Source organism: Ambystoma mexicanum, chromosome 10 (genome assembly GCF_040938575.1).
Source record: "Ambystoma mexicanum isolate Mex_15411 chromosome 10, UKY_AmexF1_1, whole genome shotgun sequence".
Classification (NCBI taxonomy): Eukaryota; Metazoa; Chordata; class Amphibia; order Caudata; family Ambystomatidae; genus Ambystoma; species Ambystoma mexicanum.
In genome coordinates this window covers 58,296,121-58,322,425 of record NC_090932.1, presented here as the reverse complement: position 1 = coordinate 58,322,425, position 26,305 = coordinate 58,296,121, and the positions used below count along the sequence as shown (strand labels likewise).

Below are 26,305 nucleotides of genomic sequence, written 5' to 3'. Positions count from 1 at the left end.
GGTTTACAAGAGAGGGCCTGGATCTCCCACTTGTCGTGCAGAGGTGATGGCCACAAGAAATGCTGTTTTCCATGATAAAAACTTCAGCGGTGCCGCATGCATAGGCTTGAACGGAGGACCCATGAGCCGAGTCAGCACCACATTGAGCTCCCACACCGGGGCCGAAGCCTTCACCGGTGGGAACAAACGGAAAAGTCCTTTCATGAACTCCTTGACCAGGCGGTGTGACCATAACGACGACCGTCCGAGTTCTGGTGTAGCGGGAGATAGCTGCCAGATGAACCTTGATGGAAGCAAGAGCCAGACCTGCTTTGGCCAGTGACAGCAAATATGGCAGCACGTGGAGCCATAATTCGTAGAGCGGCTATCTTCTGTGCACGGCACCAGAAGGCAAACTTCCACTTATGTCCATAGCATATCAGCGTAGACGAAGCCCTGCCTTGGCAAGCACTTCCTTGCAGTCTGCCGGGATGTTGTATCCCCAAAACTCTAGCGCTGCAAGTTCAGTGACCCTGGGTCGTGGTGCAGAATCGTGCCTCCTTCTCTGGCGAGAAGATCTGCGGCCGCCGCAAGCTTGAAGGTCAGGGTACCATACCTGTGGCAGCCACAGCAGTGCAACGAGGATCATCCTGCACCGGCACCGTCAGAGTTGACTAGTCGAATAAGCAACAGAGGGAACGCATACAGGAACAGGCCATCGCAGGGAAAGGAGAATTTGTCCCCCATGTTCCTGCTGGAGAACCTCTCGCATGTTCGATCTGGGGATTGACCCATCATCGGAACAGAAGATCCACTTGGTGCTGCCGAAGCTCCCACTTATGGCAAGAGCGCAGCTCCCTGCTGAGTGAGTCTGCAATGGTCATCACTCCTGCCAGATGAAACAGTATGAGGAACATCCCCTGGGCAACAGCCCAGTGCCATAGGTCATAGGTCATGCACCTCTAGAGAGCGCTGGGGATCTGGTTCCCCCCCACCCCCGCACCCCTGCCTGCTTCCAGATGTAGAACATGGTGGTGTTGTCGTGAAAATCTGTATCGCCTTGCCGATGGATGGCAGGAAAGACTGAAAGACTGGAGCGCCCAAAACACTGCCTGTAACTCCAGCACGTTAATATGCAACAACTTCTCCAGTAGCCACGGGCCTCTTGCGTGGAGTCCTCCAGTGTGCGCGCCCCATCTTTTCAGAGAGGCATCCATTGTGACCGTCTCCTATGAGGTGGGGTCTGGAAGTCTGCGCCTGCCAACCGATGCGTGCGGACACTCCACCACGGCATCGCTCCACTGAAATTCTCGAGGGTGATCTTGTCCTAGAAGTGTCCAGATACCTAAATCCAACGGGCATCGAGGAACTCTTGCAGAGGACGCATCAGTAGCCTGCACAGCCGAATGAGGTATATGCATGACAACATCATGCCAAGAAGGGACTTGATGGCCCTCACCCTTGCGATCTTCAGGGTCAACAGCCATTGTACCTTGCCCAGAATGGCCGCTATCCTCTCCTCCGACCGAGACGCCAGGCATGACACTTGAGCCGAGACCCCAGGAACAGCGCGTCTTGAGATGGCATCAAGCAGGACTTTGCATAGTCCACCGAGAACCCCAGCTCTGTCAGCAGCTGGACGGTCTACACTGTGCGTTCGACAGCAATCTCCCTCGATTTTGCTCAGATGAGCCAGTCGTCCAGGTAGGGGTAGACGTGGATCCCTCGAAGACGCAGCTGCGCCGCCACTGGAGCCAGGCACTTGGTGAAAACCCTTGGCGCCGACTTCAGTCCGAAGGGGAGGGCCTTGAACTGATAATGCTGCCCTTGGACCACAAAGAGCAGAAACTTGGTGTCCCTTGTGGATGGGGATGTAACAGTAGGAATCCTCCAAGTCCAGCAAAGATAGAAAATCCCCTTCTTCCAGCTGTCCTAGCACATGCTGAATGGTGACCATCCGGAACTTCTGGGATTTTACTACTTGTTCAGACAGAAGAGGTCTAGGATAGGCCTCCAACTGCCCGTCTTCTTGATGAAGAAGTACCAAGAGTACACCCTGGAGCATCTTTGGGACAAGCTCTATCGCAGCCTTCAGCATGGCCCGCACCTCCAGCAGGAGCTGAGGGACGTGGTTTTCCTGCCTGGCCACGGGTGGTATGCAAGGACACTTGAGTGTCCGTGGGACAGAGCGTCCAGCGCCCAATGTTCGGTGGAGATGGACTTCCACACGCCGACTAAGTTTGCCAGCTGGCCTCCCACCGGGGTGCGCGCCCGATGTCACGGAAAGTTCAATCTTGCTTTGCTGTGGAGGCGCCGCCTTGGGGAACTTGGCGACGACAATGACCTCCTCATGACTTGCTACGGCCCCTGTAGGCCTCCTGGGCTGAAGAGTGGGACGGTTCACGGTAGGCTGATGAGCTTCCGCCGAAAACCCTTTGAAGGAACCTTGGGATTTGCCTCCGTAATTCCGAAAGGAAGGCTGTTGCTGTTGAAGCGTGCCCAAAGCACGAGCCATCTCGGTATCCGCCTGGATGGCCTGAAGGGACTTGTCTACGGTTTTTCCGAACAAATTAGCCCTGTCAAAGTGCAGGTCCAATACCACCTACTGCACCTCCTGGCAAAAGTTTGTGACCTTCAACCATCCTCACCAACATAGGCAAATGCTGTTGCCAATTTAAACGAGAGCTCCCCGTCATAGGACGCCACGATGACGAGGGCGTTGGGCGCCTTTATGGTCATCGCTGCCGACATGATGACAATCCCATGTGTGGCGGGGGGGGTGCTAGAGGTCGTTGATGCGGAAGAGCCAGCATATTTCTTCCTCGCTGCCGCCGAGACCACCGAATCCGGGGAAGGCTGGGACCTAAAGCACTTTTCGTACTGGTCCCTCTTCGCCAGGGCCGAGGACGGGTTCTTCATAAGGGACAGTCCCTCGTCCCAGATGTCGTCCAACAGAGGGATTGACAGCATGGTCTTCGCCTCGCGGCGCTGGTACAGGAATCCTTTTCTTTTCCTCTGGCGTCAGTTGAGAGGTCCGAGGCCCTCGAGGTCATGGCATGGAACGAGCCCATCTCTTTGGGCAGTGAGGCTCTGGGTGGCAGAGACGGGAGGTCTCCTAACCTGCCGCTGTCCGTGCCAGTTGTCGCTGTGTCCGTATCCTCCCTCGGAGGGAAGTGGGACACAGGGTGACAAGGCGGAGGATGGACTCCTTTTCTTGGTAGGGGCGCGCCTGTTGGCCCCGGTGCTGAGGCAAGCTCTGGTGCCATGGGGAACTGTCGGCAGAGGAGGCATCCTCGTCTGAATCTGAGCACAAGGTGTGAAGTGCCTGGAGGATGTCCACCGAGATGTCCACTGGTTGCTGAGGTGGAGGTAGAAGCGATGGAGGCAGTGGTGTAGGGCTCTCAAGTCCAAAATCCTACACAGAGGCGTTGAGTCTTCCTTCTCTCCTGTCATCTCCACACATGGTAGGCCTTAAACAAGCTTCTGGAATCCTCCAAGAAGAAACTCAACGAAAATTTGCCCTTGAGGGGCACTGAAGAATCCAAAAACGGGTCCCAGTTTGTCAGAAGGTGGATCGATGGAGATTGGGGTTCGATTGACCGGAAAAATAGAGAACTCTTAGAAAAAAAATAAATAAATCACAAAACACAGTAAAAGCTTGAGAGCTACAGCACGAGGACTCCCACTACTTGAACGTGCAGTAAAAATCTGAAGATGGCCGCCAGAGGAGGGGCTTAGGTAGAGGGCAGTCATTGGCTGGGGCAGCAGCACCCAGAGACCAGTGATTGGTTGTTAGGAGAAAGACAGTCTAGAAGTGAAACTGAAACCGATTCTCTTTACCGAGGATTCCCAACCTGACGGAATATTCATGAGCATGCGAATCCATGCCAGACCCCATGCTGGAGAAGGAGGTTTACAAGAGAGGGTTTGTATCTCTCCCACTTGTTGTGCGGAGGTGACGGCCACAAGAAAAGCTGTTTTCCACGACAGGGGCCGGAGCCTTCTCCGGCAGGAACGAGCAAAATAGTCCTTTGCCAAACTACTTGACCAATCAATGCGACCATAAGGGTGATCATCCTGGAGATCTGGTGTAGCGGGAGATAGCCGTCAGATGAACTTTGACGGAAGCATGGGCCAGTCCTACCTTGGCCAACGAAAGCAAATTCAGAAGCACCTGCAGAGCAGAGACTCGTAGAGAGTCAATCTTCCGAGTACGGCACCAGACGGCGAACCTCTTCCACTTGTGTCCGTAGCATTTGAGAGAAGAATAAGCTCTGGCCTTGGCAAGCACCTCCTTACAATCCGCTGGGAGGTCGTAGCCCCCAAACTCTAGTGCTGCAAGAGCCAGGCCTTCAGATTAAGCAATCCTAGGTCGTGGTGCGGAATCGCGCCTCCTTCCCTGGCGGGAAAATCTGCAACCGCCGGATGCTTGACTGGATGGGAATCCGACATGTCCAGAAGGTCCAGGTACCATATCAGTCTCGGCCACGTCGGTGCGACAAGCCTGCACCGGGACCATCAGAGTTCATTGACTAATCGAAGAAGCAACAGCAAAGGAAGAACGCATACAGAAACAGGCATCACAGGGGAAAGAATGCACCCCCCCCCATGCACCCCGGTTGGGGAAACATGCTGGCGAACCGCCGACACTTGTGTTCGTCGCCATTGCAAACAGATCGATCTGCGGATTGCCCCATCTGCGGAAAAGGTGATCCACTTGGTCCTGCCGAAGTTCCCACTCGTGGCAAAAGCGCAGCTCCCTGTGGAGAGAGTCGGCGACTGTTCCTTCGCTCCTGCCAGATGAAATGGAACGAGGAACGTCCCCCGGCTACAGCCCAAAGCCATAGGCCCTGTGCCTCTTTGGAGAGCGCTGGGGATCTTGGGCCCCCGTGCTTCCTGATGTAGAACATTGTGGTGGTGTTGTTGTCCGTGAAGACCTGTACCACCTTGCCCTTGAGGGACGGAAGGACCGGAGGGCCCAAAACACTGCCCGCAGCTCCAACAAGTTGATGTGCAACGTCTTCTCCAGTAGCCACAGGCCTCGTGTGAACTTCCAGTGTGCGCCCCCCATCCTTCCAGGAAGGCATCCGTCGTGACCGTCTCCTGATGAAGGGGGTCTGGAAATCTGCACACTGCGGATAGATGCGTGCGCACTGCCCACCACTGTATCGCTTGATGGAAACTCGTCAAGCGTGATCTTGTCCTCGAAGCTTCTCAACACTTTAATCCAACGGGCATCGAGGAACTCCTGCAGTGGACACATCCGTAGCCTGCACAGCCGAATGAGGTATATGCATGATGACATGTCGAGCAGGGACTTGATGGACCTCACCTTTGTGATCTTCAGGGCCAACAGCTGTTGCACCTTGCCCAAGATGGCCGATGACCTCTACTCTGACAGACACGACAGTGTTGAATCGGGATCCCAGAAACAGTGCGTCTTGCGATGGAATCAAGCAGGACTTTGCATAGTTTACTGAGAACCCCAGCTCCATCAGGAGTTGGACTGTCCTCGCTGTGTGTTGAACAGCGACGTCCATAGCTGGCTAGATCAGTCGTCCAGGTACGGGTACAAGTGGATCGCTCAAACACAGCTGCGCCACCACCGGCGCCAGGCACTTGGTGAAAACTCTTGGCGCCGACTTCAATCAGAAGGGAAGGACATTGAACTGGTAATGTTGCCCTTGAACCGCAGGTACTTGCGGGGGCCCTTGTGTATGGGTGTTAGGGAGAATTCTCTGTAAAGGCTAATTTCCCAAACCTAGTGAGTCCCCCAGCAGCTTTGCTGGATTTTTAGGGTTTATTTTTTTCTCCTGCTAAGAGTGAAAGAGTGAGACTCTTTCTCCCACTCTTAGACATGATTTGAGGTGTTCCTTTGACTTTGTAGGCGTTTTATGGGATATGGGGTCCTTTACCCCATTGGGCTTCATGGTATGTGGGTTACACAGCACCCTCCGTGCAGTAACCCAGGGGTGTCGTAGCGACCCCCAAACAGACTCCATACCCTGGGACGGACTACTGTCTCCCAGTGCATTTAAAGTCACCATTGGCTTTACTAGTCTTAAATTGTGAACAGAACCAGTACAAACCATCATATTGTGGAAGTACTGGTCGGGGCAATTTGATTGCCCCGGGGTCTGTTCGAGGGGGCACTGTCCAGCCCCCCCCCCCGACCGAGTTTTGGCGGTGGCAGTGGATACTACTTTATATTCGACCGCGAATATATTCCTATGGGATTTTCCCATTGTTTGAGGCTACCACTTATTATAGCCTCGAGCATACCGCCGTTTTATTAAATTAATATAAAGTCACCGTTTTTTCGCCGAAACTCTGTTCCAAAATGGCGTTTGAGTTCGCTTCTGTGACTCCAACCCAAGTCGAGCCCTTTGTTCCACTTTTTGGCGGGCTTCTCCACAGAAGCCTCCAAAAGTGGTGCCCCTCTGTCTGGGTACCACAGGGGTGTGGGAGGGGGTTTAGGCACCCTGGACTGAGTTGCCTTGGCAACTCAAGTCACCCTCTAGTGTGATCGGCCCAGTGGTGAGCCGCCCGGCTCACCACTTGGCAGGTGAGAGCTAGGACTGATGAATGGGGGGTTTTCTGCATAAAAGCAGGGCTTTGGGGACTGGAACTTGAGAAGTCGCCACAGGACCTAAAGAATCCGAGGAGGGAGAAGCTGAGCTGACCTGCAACGACGACACCACCGGTGGAGCCCTGCTGACCAGTCTCACCACTTTTCCCTGACGACATAGGAGATCTCCGGTCCGGAGAGTCTTCTTCCTTTGACTGGTGGGGATAACCAGTTTGCCTGTCTTTTCGCCTTCGTGGACCATCTCGTGGCCGCCTTGCCTGTGCCAAGCACCCCGGCAAACGGAATACCACGGTTTACCACTACCACGAAAAAAAGGGTAGTACCTTGTAACCGGAAAATTCTGCGGCTGGTTTCTTCCCTGGCAGTGCAACGACCTTCATCTTTCCTCCACGTCGAGACCTCCTATTCCTCTGAACGAATCACCGACTAACAACTGCCCCCGCTGGAGCATTCTTCCCATTTCAGGTACTGTGTCCCACCTGGCTTCCCTTGCGACAGATCGTTCGGGGTGACAGTAAATCCTCGACTTTCTAACCTGGTGCCAACTAACTTTTCCTGACTGGATCTCAAGCTTTTGTGAACTATCTACAAAGACTCTTTGGGCATAACCCCACTGTGATCCTGGACACATTTCGCTTGCTCTCTCCAAGAGTGGGCCTATAATTTGAACTTCCTTTCACTCCAGTAGACTTTGCCTAACCTGCCTCACTGTGGTTCTTTGAAAAGTATTGAAATTGTGTGCTTTCATAACTCTGCCTTTTCCCTCCCTTTTTCTATAACTTATTAGAGTGCCATCTTAGGTTAAGCGCTCGCCTCTGTCTGAAAATAAGTGGTGTTTCTCACTAAGACTTGTCAAAGTAATTAGGGTTGTGTATATATATGTAATAGTGACTGTGTTGAATTTACTTACCTCTTTTTGTGCTAGTGTAATTTACAAGTGTGTCTTTAAATAATTATATACTTTTACATCAAAGCTCTGGTCAGTGTTTGCTTGTGCTACTGTATCTATACCTATTGTGTATACTCTATATACTGCCTAACTCATCTTGAGAGAAGTCCGACTGCTCAGCCACAGCTACCAGGTAAATCTGGGTGGTACAGACTGCTACCAATTGGGTTTACTGCCAACCACCTGTAGTGCTAAATCTTTTGCAGTGGTCCCTAAGGGAACTGCACAGGTTTCTGCCTAACAATGGGGATGTAAAAAAAACAGGCATCTTCCAATTCCAGCGACGATAGGAAGTACACTCTTCCAGCTGTCATAGTACGTGCTGAAGAGTCACTATCCGAAAGGTTTGCGACTTGATGCACTTATTCAGACGGCGGAGATCTAGGATGGGCCTAGGCAACTCAGTCCAGGGTGCCTAAATCCCCCTCCACAGTACCCCAGACAGAGTGGCACCACTTTGGAGGGCTTCTGCAGAGAAGCCCGCCAAAAAGTGGAACAAAGGGCTCGACTTGGGTTGGAGTCACAGAAGAGAACAAACGCCATTTTAGAACCGAGTTTTGGCAAAAAACACCAACCGGAGAATTAATAATTAAATAAACCGGCGGTATGTTCGAGGCTATCGTAATTAGAGATAGTAGCCTCGAACAATGGGAAAATCCCATAGAGAAATATTCGCGGTTGAATATGAGTAGTATCCACTGCCACCAGCCAAAACTCGATCAGGGGGGACGGAGACGTGCCCCCTCGACTAACAGACCCCAGGGCAATCGAATTGCCCCAGCCAGTACGTCCACAATATGATGGTTTGTACTGGTTCTGTTCAGAATTTAAGACTAGTAAAGTCAATGGTGACTTTACAGACCCTGGGAGACAGTAGTCAGTCCCAGGGTATGTAGTCTATACTGGGGAGTCACTATGACACCCCTGTGTTACTGCACTGAGTGCTGTGTAACACAATCACAAAAACACATGAAGCCCTATGGAGTAAAAGACCCCATAGCCCATTAAACACATCTAGAATCAAAGAAACACACTCAAATCATGTCCAAGAGTGAGGTTAAAAGAGTCTCACTCTTGGCAGGAGAAACAAATAAACCCCAAAATCCAGCAAAGCTGCTGGGGGACTCACTAGGTTAGGAAATTCAGCCTAAACAGAGAATTCTCCCTAAAAGTTAAACACAACACTTCTATTAATTCAAAATCACACTTTTGTCAGGGCAGACAGAATCAGAGACCACTAGTTGACAGGAATTCAAGAGTCAATAGGCCGGAGCCAGTGTCAAGTGGAACCGGGTTCCTGTTTGAGGATCACAGTCACAGTTCAAGATTCAACGTTGCCAGGAGTACTCAGATATTGTCAACAGAGGAAGCAAAAGTTATAAGGAGGGAAGACAAGGGCAAGCCTTGAAGGTTAAGAAAAGGGATTCACCCTAATTCCTCAAGCAGAACGCAGTACCTTATTCAATGAAGAAGCTGGTGCCACGGCAGTTGTTCCTGGTAGTTTCCTGCAGACCCACAGTGCGAAGAGGACGTCTGGAGGGGTCTGCACCACACAGGGATGAAGCCGGCAGCAGTGACGGTGAATAAAAGGTGCCCTCCTTAAAAACAGGAGAGGCTCTTCAGATGGCTATCCGGACCACTACAGAAGTGTGCAGCGATTTCATCCAAGAAGAGGATCCTCTGGCTGTGGAAGATGAGCTGGTTATCCCCACCAGGCTCAAGGGAAGAAGACTCTGGACTGGATATTCTCTGGTCGTTGAAGGGTAGATGGCTCGGGACTGCAGCAGGGCTTCACCGGGACGGGTAGTGGCAGTAGCCGTCTTCCCCACTTCTCTTCAGTTCCTTGTAGTTCCAGTGGCGACTCCAAGATCCCTGTCTTTTATGCGAAAATCCCCCATTCGCACAGCCTGGCTGTCAATCACGCAGTGGGGGGGGGGGGGGGGGGGGGTTGTCCAGCCCGGACAATCACCTCAGCCAAACATGGCAAAGTGCGACTTGGGTTTCCTAGGATACCCTTTGCAAGGGGTGACTACTCCCCTCCCTCACATTCAGCCCACCTAGACAGTCAGGCGCCTGGAAGAGGGCTTCTTGGCAGCCTGCCAAAAGACAGTGAACAAAGGAGGCAAACCTGGTTTGCCACGCAAAGTAAAACACAAGAAGGACTTTAACAAAAAGAAATGGCGAATAAACCTGACTGGAGCCTAAACAAAAATTATTTGGTCAAGCGGGTTTATGTTCAAGGCTAATATAATAGCCTAAAACAATATCATGTATATATAATATAATCACGGTAGAAAAGTTAGGACAGATACCACTGCCACCAGCCAAGTCTAAATGTTAAGAGCGAAACAATGCTCTAGGATGTACAGATAAAAAGGGATACAGAGTAACCCTTTCCAGTACTCCATGTAAGATGGGGTGTACTGGATCTGTGGTTAAATGACTAGGTAAAGTTAATGGCACCTTTACCTTTTTTTCCTGGGGGACATTAGTCAGCCTCAGCAAATGGGAGTCAGTTGGAAGTCTAAAAGACAACCCTGTGTCACGGCACTGAATGTGCTGTGTAACACACAAAAGGGGGCTATTGAAGTGGTGCACTTCAGAGTCCACAATCACAAAAACAGATGAAATACACATGGCAAAACATGGATAAGAGTGGGGGAAAAGCTCACACTCTTACCAAGTGGGAAAAAAATAACTCCAGAAATCCAGCAAAGCTGCTGGGGGACTCACTAGGTGAGGGAAATTAGCCATAAAATGAGAATTCTCCCTAACATGCTGCCGGGACTCACCCGGAGCAGAGGCCTTGGCCTGCAGCCACTCGCTGAGATGCCTGCGTTGGTAGCTCAAAGTGCTGGGCACCATGTCCTGACAAAAGGCAGTCATCCTCCACAGTGCGTTGGGTCCGAGGGCAGGCTGTAGAGGCACCAGGAGTGCCCGTCGTCCAAAAAGATGTTCCGCAGGCCGCAGCCAGGGAAAATCTTGAACAAGGGCACCTAGTTCCTCTGCCATGTCCACACGGCGTAGGCCCTGAAAAGCTTGAGGAATCCTCCCAAAGTTAAACTCGACAGTCTGAAAAACAGGTCCCCGTAATCCGGGATGTAGGTTGATGGAGCTTGAGGCTCAACTGACCAAAAAAAAAAATAGAGTAAACTCCTAGAAAAAGCACAAAACGCAGTAAAAGCCTGAGAGCTATAGCACAAGAACTCCCACCACTTGAACGTGCAGTAAAAATCTGAAGATGGCTGCCAGAGGAAGGGCTTAGGTAGAGGGCAGTATGACCCAGAGACAGTTCAGAAGTGAAACCATTTTTTTTCTTTACCGAGGATTCCCAGCCAGACGGGAAATATTCATGAGCAAGTGAATCCATGCCAGACCCCATGCTGGAGAACCGTGGTACTAGAAACCTGCTCATGGTGAAGGGGAAACTCATTCACTAAAAGGAGTATATACAAAATTGAACAATTATATAATGCAATTTGTGAAGGAGAGGACCTAGCTTCTGAAAACACTTGGTATAGGGAGGGGAGGGTGGGGTGAGGGAGCGCTAATGGCACCTGCTACGTGTGCTCACTCATCCCACACCTAGCAGGTACACCAAAAGTTTTGCCACAAGAAGTGACCATAAAGGAAGGGGGAGGTCTGATGCATTTGTCTGTATGCAAGGGGGCTATTCCAGGGGCATGAAGTTGATGTAAAATGGATTGATGAAGGGGGAAGAAGTTTACAAGGATAACTTCTTACAAACAAACGTATGGCCCGGAGGGAAGCATCCAAACATATTAGAAGATAAATTATAAGTTACTTACCGTAGTGACTAACGTACTCTTAGTCCATAGTCCCCTTTCCTCCATACTGCATGGGTGTCCCTCGCTAGGGACAGGAGAACCTTTTTCACCAGAAAAAACATTCTTCCCCTTTAAATTAAGGGGACGAGGCACTGGGAACATGTGCTCCCCTGACTCCGCCCACCGGCACCACTCCTCAGTCCCCATTGACGCATCCACAATATTAACATTGCCCAATGACACCAGTATTATTAGAGGGCGGGGGTGGTGGGACGTATGGAGGAAAGGGAACTATGGACTTAGAGTATGTTAGTCACTATGGTGAGTAACTTATAATTACGCTCACGTCCCATCCCCTTTCTTCCATACTGCATGGGCGATTACAACTGGATGTAGCCCCAAGGTGGAGAGGTAACCCTCCTAAGAAAACAAGTTCCTTAGAACCGCCTGTCCGAAAGCCACGTTGGGCTTCAAGCCGGCGTCCAGGCAGCAGTGTTTGCAGAAAGCCGAAGGGGTGGCCCAGGTGGCCACCCTGCCGATGACCCACCACGGAACCTAGCTCTGGAATGCAACAGCCATAGCCTTGACAGACAGCGAGGGCATGCACTTTAGTTGAACGTGGTTTGTGCTGCCCCTCATAGGCCTCCTTGATGGCCAAAACCATCCACCTTGCTATAGAGGCCTTTGATGCCCGATACCCGGGCCCAGCGGCAGGTATATGGGTGGCCTGTCCGAGAGTGAGGAGCTCCAAGAACTCGCCGGCCACCACTGAGCTATCAGAATGATGCAGAGGTGACATGACTTTCAGAACACCCTGTGGACCAGGGGAGGGAAGGCATATGCGGTCATGCTGTTCCACTTTATCTGGAAAGTGTCGCCCAGGGAACCAGGTCTCAGACCCTGCCAAGACGCAAACTGAGGGCCCTTCCTGTTGAAGCTTGTCGCAAAGAGGTCCACCTGAGGATTCCCCCTCCATCTGTCGAATATCCCCAGCAGAACCTGATAGTTCAATTTCCTTTCTTAATTGTTCACTCCAGTCTGCTGAGCCTGTCCACTTCCAGAATGGACTCCCCGGAAGGTGGGTAGCGGTCAGGTAGATGTTCTCTAGGGCCCATTCCCACATGTTGACTGCCAGGCTGCACAGCAGAGGGGGTGGGGGGGCTGGTGGCACCCTGTTGATATAATACATGCTGGTGGAGTCAGTCTGAATGACGACAACCTTGGCCCCAGGGAGCAGAAGGAAAGCTTTGAGAGCTAGCCAGATGGCTTTCAGCTCCAGCCAGTTGATGAGATTCCTGCTGCTGCAGGACCAGACTCCATGTTTTCCAGCGTAGCACCCCCCCGCACAGCCTTCCAGGCAGGAATCCGTGGTGATGGTGACCTAAGGGTCTGCCAGGCCGCAGGTTGCAGTCCCTGGACCACCAGGTGAGGTCTGGGTGGAGGGACGGAGGAATGCCGACAAGCTCTGCTTGGGAGCCCTGCTCCTGATTGCATTAGGCTGCAAAGTGCAGCTTTAATCTCTGCTTGAGTCTCATTTGGCCAGTAAGACCGCTGCGATGATCACCAGTACGTGCTGGTACCACCAGGCAGAGGGGACTTCTCGGCTGAGTAAGTGACCTACTGCCCTCTTGATGGCCATGATCTTGTCCTCGGGGTCTGAGCTCATGTCCCAGATGATGCCCAGAAAGGTCAGGCCCTGTGTAGGCTACAGCCAAGACTTCCTGAGGTTGATAGAAAATCCTAGCTTATGGAGAGTGGTCATAAGAGTGGAGGGAGTGGGATTCACCGCCTCTGGAGATCTCAACCGAACAAGCCAGTTGTCCAGGTAGACATGGGGCCCTGAACCCTGAGGAGGGCCGCCACTGCGTTCATTAGTCTGGTAAACACCCTGGGGGGCTGAGTTGAGGCCAAAGGGTAGAACCTTGTACTGGAAATGGCAGCCCATGATCCTGAACCGCAGAAAGGATGGATTAGGCTGCCAAATTGGGACGTGTGGACAAGTGTCCATCAGACCCAGGGAGAACATCCAGTCTACCTTGCACAGTGTCTCCGCTATGAGTGCTGGCGTAACCATCTTACATTTTTGAAGAGGGAGAGGTTGAGGGTAGTGAGGTCCAACAACTCTGGCCAACCTGGTTCTTTTTTTGTATGGCAGAAATCCTGGCATAGAAGCCCAAGCCTCACTGGGAGGTCAGGACTTCTTCCACTGCCTGGCTCTTGACGAGCAAACGAATTTCTAAACAGATTTTCTGTCCCAATCTGTGAGAATGGAGCGGAGTAAGGAGCGGGAGGAATTGGTAGGTGGTACCCCATGGATACTACAGATAGGATCCAGTGGTCCGTGAACCTCTGACGCCAAATCTGTGCATGAAGGGCAAGCCTGCCCTCCAACAGAGACGTGGACCCGAAGGGGTGCGTCATGCCTTCTTTCCCTCCAAGGCTGTTATGGAGGAGGGGGACTGAAAGAAGCCCTTACCCCCCCCCCCCTTTCTTTACGTTGGAGCGGACTCTGAGAACTGTCGGCTGTCTAGACCTCCGTTAATGGAAGCCCCGGAATCCGCCGAACGCCCGCCCCTGATCAGAGCGTTGATGTAACTGGGTGCACACCTTGGGCGAGGCCTTCATAAGGATGGATTAAGACTTTGCAGTTTGGGAACTGTTTTTCTTTTTATCTAGCTCCTCATCAGTGGTGGAGTGAAAGGTCACCACCCTCGAGTGGAAGGTTCAATATGCGTTCCTGGACAACTGGATTGAATTTAGTAGCCCGAAGCCAGGCAGTTCTCATGTCCGTGGCGATGCATATGGCCCAGCCAGATGTGTCAATGTGGGCCATGGACTCTAGGATCTCCTGCGCCACCAATTTGGCCTATGCCAGTCCCGCCTTGAAGCGTGCCCGGCTCTGCACCAGACGTTCGGGAAGGAAGTTGGCCGTTTCCCAGCAAAGCCTCTGGTTAACGGCTGTCAGTATGGCATCAGTGTTGGATTGATGAAGGTGCACTGAGGCGTTGGAATAAAGCTCCTTTCCGTAAGCCTCCAAGATCTCCTTGCCTAGCAGCACCGAGGACGACAGGCTTTGAGTAGCGTGATGCCGCAGCAATAACCGAAGAGTGCGGTTGAGGGTGTGCCGACAGCAAGAGTGGATCCCCCATCCATCTGCCTATACTTGGCGTCCAGTCAGAGATTGACAGGTTGGGCAAAGTGTGGTTTATGCCACCCCTTCTTAGCCAAGGCAACAACATCCTTGCATCAGGATCCCTGTTCTAGCTGCGGAGCATCGAGTGAGGACTGCGGCCAGGACCTGCCGCCTCCGGTTCAACCTCTGGTTGAGGGAGCCCCAAATACTCAGCCAAACCCGCAAGCTGTTCATGGAAAGCCTTGGCTGACGGTGTGTCGGGGTCGTTCTCATCTGTGTCCACAAGTGTGTCCAGCTGGTCCGGAGCGGGTGGAAGCGTGCTGGGCGCTGAGGGATGCGCTGTCGGAACAGGTGGCTGCAGCGGAGGCTATTGTGAAACTGCCTGAACTGTGGATGGCAGGGGAGCCAGAATCGAAGGAGCCGGAAAGGGCAGCAGGGGCCGCATTGGGGCCTGCGGTGCTGGAGCCATAGGAGAATTGACTATAGGCGCCGGGGCCTGAGGGAGCATGTCCCTGATCACATCCCGAAGGATGCTCCCCCATATGAGGTGATCTCATGAGAGTGAGGAACTTTTCAAAGAACATGTCCTCACAGGCTGGTGGGGTGGTAGGTGATGTTGACAGGGTAGCGGGAGGCTGCTGGGGCCGGTGCGTTCCCAGGCTAGTTGGTTGTGGGGTAAATCTGCCCTGCAAGGTTGATGGATAAGCTGTAGGCCACGTACCTGGTTGACACCAGTCCCACCTCGCAACTCGTTCTCCCACCTGCTACCCTCTGGTTTTGGACGAGCGGCCATCTTGTCTGGCGCGATGGCCATCTTGTCAAGCTGCTTGGCTCACCGAGCCCAGCCTTCTCTTTGGTGGTGGAGCACAAGACCTACCCTGCACCTCAGGATGGGGCCTAGTAGGCTTGTACCAGCGATACAGCCCTCGGCTGTATCGCTGGTAGTGCAGCATGCAGGCGCGCCATCGGACATCTGGCTGGTACTAGGGCATAGCCCCTTGGTGTACACCCTGTCCCTCAGCACCGTCTCCAGAAGGATCCAATGACCCCTTTGGCCTGGCGGCTGGTAGCTGAACTAGCCTCGGTACCAGTGCTGTGCGAGAACCTGTTTCCTTGGTAAGGAGTCGCCCTTGCGGGGTGCGGTAGAAAAAAAAAAAGCATCCCTACCTTGGGCCTAGTCCTCTGGAGGAGACTTCCTGAAGAGCTCGCTCCACCGAGCTAGCCTGTTCTTCAGAGCAGGCAAGCACGTTGCACATGGAACAACCCTCCCGCCCGTGGTCTGGGCCAAGGCAGCAGAGGCAAAGCGTGTGGGGATAAGACATAGGGAAGAGCCCCTCGCTGGCTCGACACCTGCTGAAGCCCCACTGCCTTCGGCATGTGCCATAGAGAAGCGTGGTGCCAGAGGACCGTGTACCTGATTGATAAAAAAATAAAAAGGCAAAAAGACAGAAGAAAGCATCCAAGGAAGAGTGTGTGGTATTACAAGGACCAAGTCAAACCCAGGAGCACTGGTTTAATCAGCCTGTTCCCGTCAACACGGAAAAGGGGGCTGGAGAGTGGTGCCGGTGGGCGGAATAAGGGGAGCGCATGCTCCCAGGGCCAAGCCCTGGCATGCCTCTAAATTTAAAGGGGAAGAAGTTTTTTTCTGCCGAAAAAAGGTTCCGTCTCCTGTCCCTAGCGAGGGACGCCCAGGCAGCATGGAGGCAAGGGGATGGGGCATTAAACAGAAGGGCCCCAGAAACGAAAACAGTTTCCAGCTATCCACAAGAGATTACTGTGCAAAACAGCAGGGCATGATATACCATGGTGCCACACAAGACTCCACATGCAAATAAGAGGCTCAGCGTATCACAACGAACAGTGGGAAAGAGGGATGGTCGAATGTCATGCAGAAGTATTGGTGGGGTTTAATAAAGTGTGAAGAGGGTAAATGCAGAGTATGGGGAGCTATGGAACGGTAACAAATGCCTTAACCTGGATAGATAAATTATACTGTGGTTTTTATGTTATGGGTGGTGTTTTTGTGTTTCTGTGCAAACACAAGTGGTGCTGGGGATGAAAACCAGCTGTGAGGGTGATGTGTCGCAGGGCTGGAGAGAGGGACTGCTGCAGTAATGGACATCTGCTGGGCCTGGGGGAACAAAAGCATATACCCAGCTGCTACCTGATTGGGGCGGAGTGTGCACTGGTGACCTTACACATCTCTTCATTGGTGGGGGCTCGGGCAGACTTGGCACCATTTCATAACGTATTGGCACAAAAAAGGAAGGACGATGATACTGGGCCTCGCAGACACAAGGAGCGACCCAAGCAATCAAGGAGTAAAAGGGCCAGCAACTACATCTCGGGGGAGTCCACCCAAAGTTTGAATGCCATCTCACCACATTTTAGACTATTTAGCAAGGCATCTGTCTTCACTTCCTTCCAGCTGCCCAGGGTACAAGCCGCCACTAATGTAAAATTGATCCTGATAACCAGATAAGAGTTGCTTCAATTGACTAATGCAACAGATAAGGGGCTAAATGCAGTCCGAGAGGAGCTTAGAGTTTTGTGTCTAATTAGCGTCCAAAACACATTCGTACAGCAATGTAAGGGGGCATGTGGCGCAAGATTGGCAGCACCTGCTGCCCTGCCATACCCGTAAATGATGCAGCAAACTGAACACTCACAGAGGCTGTCGAGGAAATACCAATACACATGAATGACGAAGGAAACAGGACATTACTTCAAATACCTGGTTGACGAGCCTAGTTGCATGGGTACCAGACTGGTCGGCACCGTCACCCTCCTTGTCGCAATACTCTTCCCAATCTGCACTGCCAGAGGGTCATTGGCTAGTGCAATTGCCAGCAAAGGAGGACTGGCTATATAACGAATGCCAATACAATAGAGCTCAATATGCTAGGTGAGGGACATCCAGGTGTCAATGGAAGTGAGAATGAAGTGGAATCATGTGTACAGCACCCCCACAGGATTTGGAAAACTGAGGCCCAGTGGGGTGAGTGCAATGGCGAGACAATTATGTTTTTTTGGGAAATTTGAAGGTACGAAGAGGAAGGGGTATGAATAGGGTCACATGGTAGTGCGTGCGCAAGGAAAAGGTACAGAAATGAGTGGGAAATATATTGAACCAGTGTCATGCAGGGGGTCCAACCTACAACCTGTTGGATTTAGCAAGGCTGATAGGGCACCCTAAAGAGGGGAGGGGAAAACACGGGACAACCAAAATACAGACATAGGAGAAGAAACCATGTGGCGAATTGCAGAAGTGGGGATGTCTTACGTATACCAACAGTCCGAAGGGCGCACGTACAATTAGCACTTGATAGAGCAGACTAATCCTAAATAGAAGACATTTAACAGGGTTTAAATGCTGATCGGCATGTGGTTATGTGAACAGAAGCTGAACAGAGTGGCGTTCCTGGAAGAACCAATCAAGCGTTCAATTTTGTGCCCCTGGGAGGTGGCCAGCCCTCAGTGTATCAACTGCAAACACTGAAGGCCAGCACTCAGAAGGTACTGCGCGACTGTCTCCATTCTCACTTATTCGCAATGGCGCCGACCAATAGCAGAATAAAGCCCCAGCAGACCCCTGTATAAACCTTTGTGGGCATTCTGAGGGGTAATGGTACAAGTTAATATTCCCTTAATCATGGTTACCTTTGCACCCCCCTCCACTCACAAGAGGACACAGACTTCTCAGCTATCACTACTAGAAGAGCCAGTAGAGGGGGGTTCGGAGGGACAGGTGCAGTACGAAAAAAAAAACCTGAACGTAAAAAGGTAGATTTGTGCCCCCTTACAGTTGCTGGATCCGCAACCTATAAGAAAGCACAAAACTAAAATAATGTGCCAGTACGCTAGGAGGGGAAAGGTGGGTGGACCATAGGAAAATTATTCACTGGCATCAGTGGAGGTACTCTGCTTGCTGACCCCATTGGGCATTCACTCGGACACTTCAAGAAATGGAAGCAACAATGTACTCTGTCAAACACTTACGATCACAGTTTTCTTTGCACTGTACGCCACATATGAAGGAGATTCAACTTCTTCCAACTTCGCACCAGTATCATCCACTATCCAGACAATGTTCTTCTCACTATTAAAAATACAAAATGAACACTAGTTGCATTAACTGGTCATAATCAATGCAAATTACTGGATTACAGTCATTTGTTTGCACACAAGGATTTTACTCTAAAATAAAGCTTCCTTTGACTTGTAACGAAGTCAAAAACATTCCACATTTAAAAGTGTTGGTAGGGTTGACATTTAAAATACGCAAAAGCTAACGTATTGAGAAACAGTCACCAAAGACCGCACAAAAAAAACTGTTGCAAGCCAATGGGTTCCCAGTTCCCCCTGCCCAGACACCTCCATCAAAACCCCAAAGACCGCCAAATACAAAAACTGTACAAGTTAATCTCTGGGATCACTTTTGCACCAGGATAAATATATAAAGTTACAGTATTTGCCAGCCATAAAACATTATTCACGACTTCAATTCTACACACAAAACACCAGTTCACTCTCCAGGAGTCAATAGCAAAGGGGAGTGCAAATGTTGCACCCCGTTTTGCATATTTCTTTGATATTACTTTCAAGACCATGAGCTCATAGGTTTGTCGGTCCGGAAACAGTACCGGTAAGCTTGCCGGTAAATTCACGACTCCAACTGTAGCCGTGCCGGTAATTACTGGCACAGCTACTGCCTAAGTCGTAATGAGGGCCCCATGAATTTATTCAAAGTACTTTCCTTGCACAGCCAAGGCAGACAGAAAGGTGAGGCAAACGTGCATGTGTGGAACCTTGCTCCGCTCCCTAGTCCAACATCATAGTCCTCTGCAACCAGAGTGGATGGTTGCTGGGTTCATTGGAAGGGGGATAACCGACAAAAAGGGCAACAGTTAGTAAGATAGTTAATTCTGTTTTTACTTAGAGCAAACGAGTTCCAAACGGGCAACACTGGACATATCACTATTGAAAGAAAAGTACAAATATTTTATAGATTACAGGAAGCCCAACTAGCAATCAGAAATCCAAGCGAAAGGGCCTATCGATAGTAGTGAATGAGTGGCTTTTTGGGATAAGGAACCTCCTGCATACAAGGCTAGAACTAGATGCGATGAAGTGCTGTATGGGAGTTCGGGATGGTGGCAACTTCCGGCCGGGCAAAGGTTAGTGCATATTTGAGAGGTGACACGATGGGATGAAGGGCGTGGGGGGTGGAGGGGGGTCCATAAGGTTGAAATTTTGTGGACAACCTAGCACTGGTGGAGATCAGGAAATTGGGGTGCGATCAGCCACGGTGGGTCAGAGCAGGGATAGTGATGGGAGAAAAGTGGTGGGGTGCTTGATCACAACACCCCATTGTCCTTCCAGGGACTGAGGAATGAATACGGCCTGGACCTGGGATAAGCACACACGTACATATGCCTAGCGCATGCAGTGGCGGCGCAGTTTGGCAACAACCTTGACCTCCGGGACCATAGCCGCCTAGCGATTAACCTGTACAGAGGTGCCATGGAAGAAGGGGTTAACTACATTGCACCAACAATTTCTCTGCAACCCCATTAACGCAGTTGAGGAAGGGGACCTGAGCACACTTCAGAGTGAGGAATGGGTGGAGGCAATGGTGGCGGCTATGGAATATAATGTGTCCTCCCGGAGGAGGCTGATCCAATACAACATCTTTCACAGGGTGTACTACTTGAGAAAGCGGGTCCACAAGATGGGTAGAGCCGAGACGGCCACCTGCCTTAGGTGTGAGGAAACTGAAGGAACGTTCTATCATTCTCTATGGAACTGTATGCTGATCTAGGCCCTTTGGGACACAGTCCGACAAGTCGACAAGGGTGTTGGGCAGAGCAGTCCCCAAAGATCGCAAAATGTTACTCCTACACACCAGCGGTAATATGAAGGTAATAGGTGGGAAATCAAAGTTATTCACCATAGTGACTAGAGTACTCAGTCCCCTTTCCTCCTTCGTTGTGGGCTTCCCCCAACACGGGGAAGTATCAGAACCTTTGGCAGTGAAAAATTGAGCTTCCCTTTTAAATTCAGTATAGTGTGCGGAGGCGTGAGAATGCCCCGCTGAGGCCTCCGGCGCCTCACCTCTGTCCCCTTTAAACACAATGGACGCTTAGATATCTGGCTACGCACATTTACAAATTAGCCTTTAGCATACTAGCAGGGTAAGGTGGGTATGACGTGTGGAGGAAAGGGGACTATGGACGAGGAGTACTATATTCACTACAGTGAGTAATTTTAATTACCCTTTTCCTCTATCCTTGTGGGCAATTCCACTGAACAGGACCATAGGGTGGAACTGTGATAACCTGCCTCATATCTAGGAGAAAGCAAAAAGGTTCTTCAGAACCACCAGAACAAACTCTGCATCGCGCCTGTAGCTGGTGTCCAGTGAGTAGTGCTTACAGAATGCCAAAGTGGCCCAAGTAGCCGCCTTGCGGATGACTTCCCAAGAAGCTGGTCTCTGAAACGTGATGGCCGTAGCCCTGGCTCTGACCGCATATGCATGAATCCCATCAGAAAACTGGTTTGCCAATGGTCATATAGGCTTCTGAAATGGCCTAAACCATCCAATGGGCGAAGGAAGGAACAAGTTACTTACCTGTAACTGTTGTTCTCCAGCATGGGTCTGGCATGGATTCACATGCTCATGAATATTCCCTGTCGTCAGGCTGGGAATCCTCGGTAAAGAAAAAACCAGTATCAGTTTCGTTTCTGATCTGTCTTTCGTAGTAATAACCAATCACTGGTGTCTGCGTCATACTGACCACAGCCAATGACTGCCCTCTACCTAAGCACCGCCTCTGGCAGCCATCTTCAGATTTGGAAGCACGTGAAGTGGCAGTATGACCAATGAAGAGCCGCAGAGGGGTAGGCGGGAGGGTTTGCATGTGAATCCATGCCAGACCCATGCTGGAGAACAACAGTTACAGGTAAGTAACTTGTTCCTTCTCCAGCATGGGGTCTGGCATGGATTCACATGCTCATGAATAAAGAATACATAGCAGTACACACATGCACAACCACGGGAGGTGGCAAAGGCTCAACATTAAGCATTACATCAAACTCAACATTAAGCATCTTACCTCCTCACCAGGCTCACCTCAGGCGAACAGGTTGCGCAGCACTGCTTGGCCGAACCTGGACTCCTCCCTGGAATCCCGATCGACGCAGTAGAATTTCGTCTAGGTGTGCGTCGACCTCCACGTAGCAGCCCTGCATATGTCCAGCAGGGGCACACCAGAAAGGAACGCCGTGGTAGCTGCGATCGCTCTGGTGGAATGGGCTCTCGGACGGCCAGGCAGCGGTCGGATTGCCAACCGATGACAGTACATGATACAGCCGGAGAGCCATTTGGAAATGGAAGCCTTCGAGAGAGCCTTCCCCCGATTGACAGGTCCAAAATTCACAAAGAGTTGTGACGTCTTCCGAAAACACTTTGTGCGGTCCACGTAGAACTTCAGCGCTCTAGCCACATCCAGCGAGTGCAAAGTCCTCTCAGCCGGCGACGAAGGCGGCAGGAAGAACACAGGCAACACCAAGGGTTCGTTGAGATGGAAGTCCGACGGTACCTTGGGCATGAAGGAGGGGTGCGTCCTGAGCACTACCCTCGTATCGTGAAAAGTCAAGTACGGGGCCTTGCAGGAAAGGGCCTGGATCTCTCCCACCCGTCGTGCGGAGGTGATGGCCACAAGAAACGCTGTTTTCCACGACAGAAACTTCAACGGGGCCGAGTGCCGAGTGCAGAGGCTCGAACGGAGGTCCCATGAGCTTGGTCAGCACCACGTTGAGCTCCCACGCCGGGGCCGGCGCCTTCACCGGCGGGAACGATCTGAACAGTCCCTTCATGAACTCTTTCACCAGACGATGAGACCACAAGGACGTCCGGCCCGTGGTTCTGGTGTATCGGGAGATCGCAGCAAGATGAATCTTGATGGACGCGTGTGCCAGTCCAGCTTTGGCCAGCGTCAGCAGGTATGGCAGTACCTGGGGAGCCGTAATCCGTAGAGGGTTAATCTTCTGTGCGTGGCACCAGACAGAGAACCTCTTCCATTTGTGTCCGTAGCATTTAAGAGTCGAGGACGCCCTGGCCTTTGCAAGAACCTCTCTGCAGTCGGCCGGTATGTCGTATCCTCCAAACTCTAGCGCTGCAGGAGCCAGGCCTGCAAGTTCAGCGATTTCGGGTCGTGGTGGAGGATGGCGCCTCCTTCCCTGGAGAGTAGATCCGCGTCCACCGGCAGCTTGATTGGCGGGGACGCTGACAAGTCCAGAAGGTCCGGGAACCATATCTGCCTCGGCCACGCAGGTGCGACGAGGATCATCCTGCACCGTGACCTCTTGAGCTGGTTGACGAGCCGGATTAGCAGTGGCAAAGGAGGGAACGCGTAGAGGAACAGGCCCTCCCAGGGGAACGAGAAAGCATCGCCCATGCTCCTCGCCTGGGGAAACCTGCTGGCGAACCTCCGGCACTTGGAGTTCGTCGCCGCGAACAGGTCGATCTGGGGTGTGCCCCACCGTCGGAAGAGGCGATCCACTAGATCCTGCCGTAGTTCCCACTCGTGGCACGAGCGCAGCTCCCTGCTGAGTGAGTCGGCGATGGTGTTTTTTATCCCTGCCAGATGAAACGGCACCAGAAACATCCTTTGGGCGACGGCCCAATGCCACAGGTCCTGCGCCTCCTTGGACAGTGCTGGGGACCTGGTTCCGCCCTGTTTCCTGATGTAAAACATGGTGGTGGTGTTGTCGGTGAAGATCCTCACCACCTTGCCCTTGAGGGACGGAAGGAAGGACCTGAGGGCCCAGAACACTGCACGGAGCTCCAGGACGTTGATATGGAGGGACTGCTCCGTCGGGAGCCAAAGGCCTCTCGCGTGCAGATTTTCGGTGTGCGCTCCCCACCCTTCCAGGGAGGCATCCGTGGTCACTGTCTCCTGGTGGTCTGGGGTCTGGAAGTCCATGCCCGCCGTCAGATGCGCGCGGGTGCCCCACCACCGGACCGCTCGGCGGAAACTCTCGTCGAGTGTGATCCTCTCCTCGAAGCCGCCCGTCGTTTGGATCCAGCGCGCGTCCAGGAACTCCTGCAACGGGCGCATCCGGAGCCTGCACATGGGAATGAGGTAGATGCAAGAAGACATCATTCCGAGGAGGGACTTGATGGACCTCACCTTGGCCGCGTTGGAAACCAACATCCGCTGTACCTTGCCCAGGATGGACCTGGTCCTTTCCGCCGACGGGGAGGCCAGAAGGGACACTGTCGAGCTTCGCTCCCAGAAACAGTGAGTTTTGCGCGGGTACCAGGTGGGACTTGGCGTAGTTCACGGAGAATCCCAGGTCCGTGAGAAGTTGGACGGTCCTTGCCGTGTGCTCCACGGCGAGCTCCCTCGTCTTGGCTCGGATGAGCCAGTCGTCCAGGTAGGGGTAGATGTGGATCCCCTCGCGGCGCAGCTGCGCAACCACCGGTGCGAGGCACTTGGTGAATACCCTGGGTGCCGACCGTAGTCCGAAGGGGAGGGCTTTGAACTGGTAGTGACGGCCTTGGACCACAAACCTGAGGAATTTTCGGTGCCCCTTTAGGATGGGAATATGAAAGTAGGCATCCTCCAAATCCAACGACGACAGGAAGTCTCCTTCCTCCAGCTGACCCAGGACGTGCTGGAGGGGGGACCATCCGGAACTTCTGCGCCTTGATGAACTTGTTCAGACGTCGCAGGTCTAGGATGGGGCGCCATCCTCCCGTCTTCTTCTTCTACACGAGGAAGTATCTCGAGTAAACTCCGGAGCCCCGAAGCCTCTTTGGGACGAGTTCGATGGCGCCCTTCCTGAGCATCGCCTTTACCTCCAGGAGAAGCTGAGGGACGTGAAGCTCTTTCCTGGCCACGGGGGGGACACGCGGGCACCTTCTTTGAAACTCGAGCGCGTGGCCCCGGGCTAAGGCGTCCAGCACCCAACGGTGGGTGGAGATGGACTCCCACACGTTGACGAAGCTCGCCAGCCGGCCTCCCACCGGGGTGCTTCGGCGGGGGCCCGACCCCACGGCCGGTTCAATCCTGTTTCGACGAGGCTTTGCCGCCTTGACCTCCTTGGCGACGACGGCGGGGTCCGCCAGACTTGCCTCGTCCTCTGTAGGCCTCCCGAGACGACGAGCGGGCCGCTTGACGGTAGGTGGAGAAACCGCCGCCGGAACCTTTGGAGGCGCCCTTGCCTCCGCTGCTCCGAAAGGGCGTCCGTCGTTGCAGAACCCCAAGGGCCCGGGCCGTCTCAGTGTCCGCTTTAATGGCCTGGAGGGAATCGTCCACTGTTTTCCCAAACAGGTTGTTCCCATCGAACGGCATGTCCAGGACTCTGATCTGTACGTCTTGACGGAAGTCCGTAGCCTTGAGCCATCCACGCCGTTGCCCAACTGGCGAAACCCAGTGTCGGCGATGTCCGTCGCAATAGTGATGGCGTGGTCCGACGCCACCTCGCCTTCCTGTAGGATCTCCGGGGCATCCGCCCTCTTGTCGTCCGGTAGGAAGTCCAGCAGGGGAGCCAGTTTGTACCATAACTCCGTCGTAGCGGGCCACGATAGCCAAGGCGTTGGCCGCTTTAATCGTCGTCGCTGCCGACGAAATGACCCTGCGTCCCATAGCGTCCAATTTCTTTCCCTCGCCGTCCGGTGGGGAAGTCGATGTGGAGGCCGCACCCCCCCCGCTTTCTTCCTGGCCGCCGCAGAGACGAAGGAGTCCGGGGTAGGCTGCGCCCGGAGGCACAGGGGGGCCGCGTCCGGGACCCGGTACTTCTTCTCGTACCGGTCTCTTCTAGCTGGCGTCGTGGAAGGGTTCTTGAGGAGGGCGAGGCCCTCATCCCAAATGTCGTCCAGTAGAGGCACCGCGAGGACCGTCTTCCTCTTGGCCTCGCGCCGTTGATAAAGGAATCCTTCTTTTCTTCTCCTCAGGGCAGAGTTGGAAAAGCTTGGATGCCCTGGCGATCATGGAGTGGAACGATCCAATCTCGTCGGTCGGAGAAGCCCTGGTGGGAGGTGACGACGGTAGATCCTCGTCGTATACCTTGTCGTCCGTACCCGTCGCTGTCGTGTCAGTCCCCGTATCAACCCCTCGGGTGGACGGGGCGCGACGGCTGAAAAGGAGGTGGAGGGTGAATCCTTCTTTTCTTGGGCGGGGGAGCACCAGAAGGTCCCGGTTCAGGATCCCCCGACGGGAGAGGTTCCTCCGTCGGCAACGGTAGTCTCGTCCTCATCTCTGAACATAAGGACTGTATAGCCAACAAAACGGCCGCCGAGTTGTCTTGCGGCACTGGCAGAGGGGAATCCGACGGGCGATCAGGGGCCCCGTCAGCACCCTCAACAATGTCGTCGTCGCCTGCGTCGGGATCCATCCCGACGGGCCGGTCTTCTTCCACGCCAAGGCCGTGGCTTAAGACCTCAATCAGCTCTTCCTCTGAGGTTGAGGCTGAATCTACGACGACGCCCTGCCCCCCCTTTTTCTTCCCCGCCTGGGGTTTCACGGGGGTCCTATCGATGGGCACAAAAGAGGACTCCCTCCGAGGTGGCAGGGAGACTCTGAGCCCCGAGGTCGCCACCACTGGTGTAGCCTCCACAGGCTGAGCCAGGGCCGCCGCAACAGTATCGATAGAGGGCTTGGCCGGATGGATTAAGGCCTTCACCACCTTAGGTGCGCTCACCGCCTTATCCTTGAGGGGGGGGGGGGACACTGCCTCGCTCCCCCTCCGATGGGGCCTTCGAGCTCGACCGGGGCCTCACCAGGAGCTTCGCCGGGTGCTCGCCCTTCCTCTTACCCGACCCAGAGCGTTGGCTCGTGGCTGAAGGTGCCGGGGAGGGT

The 26,305-nt window shown here is 53.0% G+C and overlaps 1 protein-coding gene across 3 annotated transcripts in view; it reads right to left on the bottom strand.

Moving 5' to 3' along the window:
* Window positions 1-26,305, bottom strand: part of TFRC (transferrin receptor) — an 858,836-nt gene that overhangs the window by 625,175 nt on the left and 207,356 nt on the right. For all 3 annotated transcript variants that reach the window (XM_069617499.1, XM_069617501.1, XM_069617500.1), the window contains exon 6: window positions 18,438-18,537. In XM_069617499.1, coding sequence (XP_069473600.1) covers window positions 18,438-18,537 — 100 coding nt within the window. The remainder of the gene's footprint in view (window positions 1-18,437; window positions 18,538-26,305) is intronic.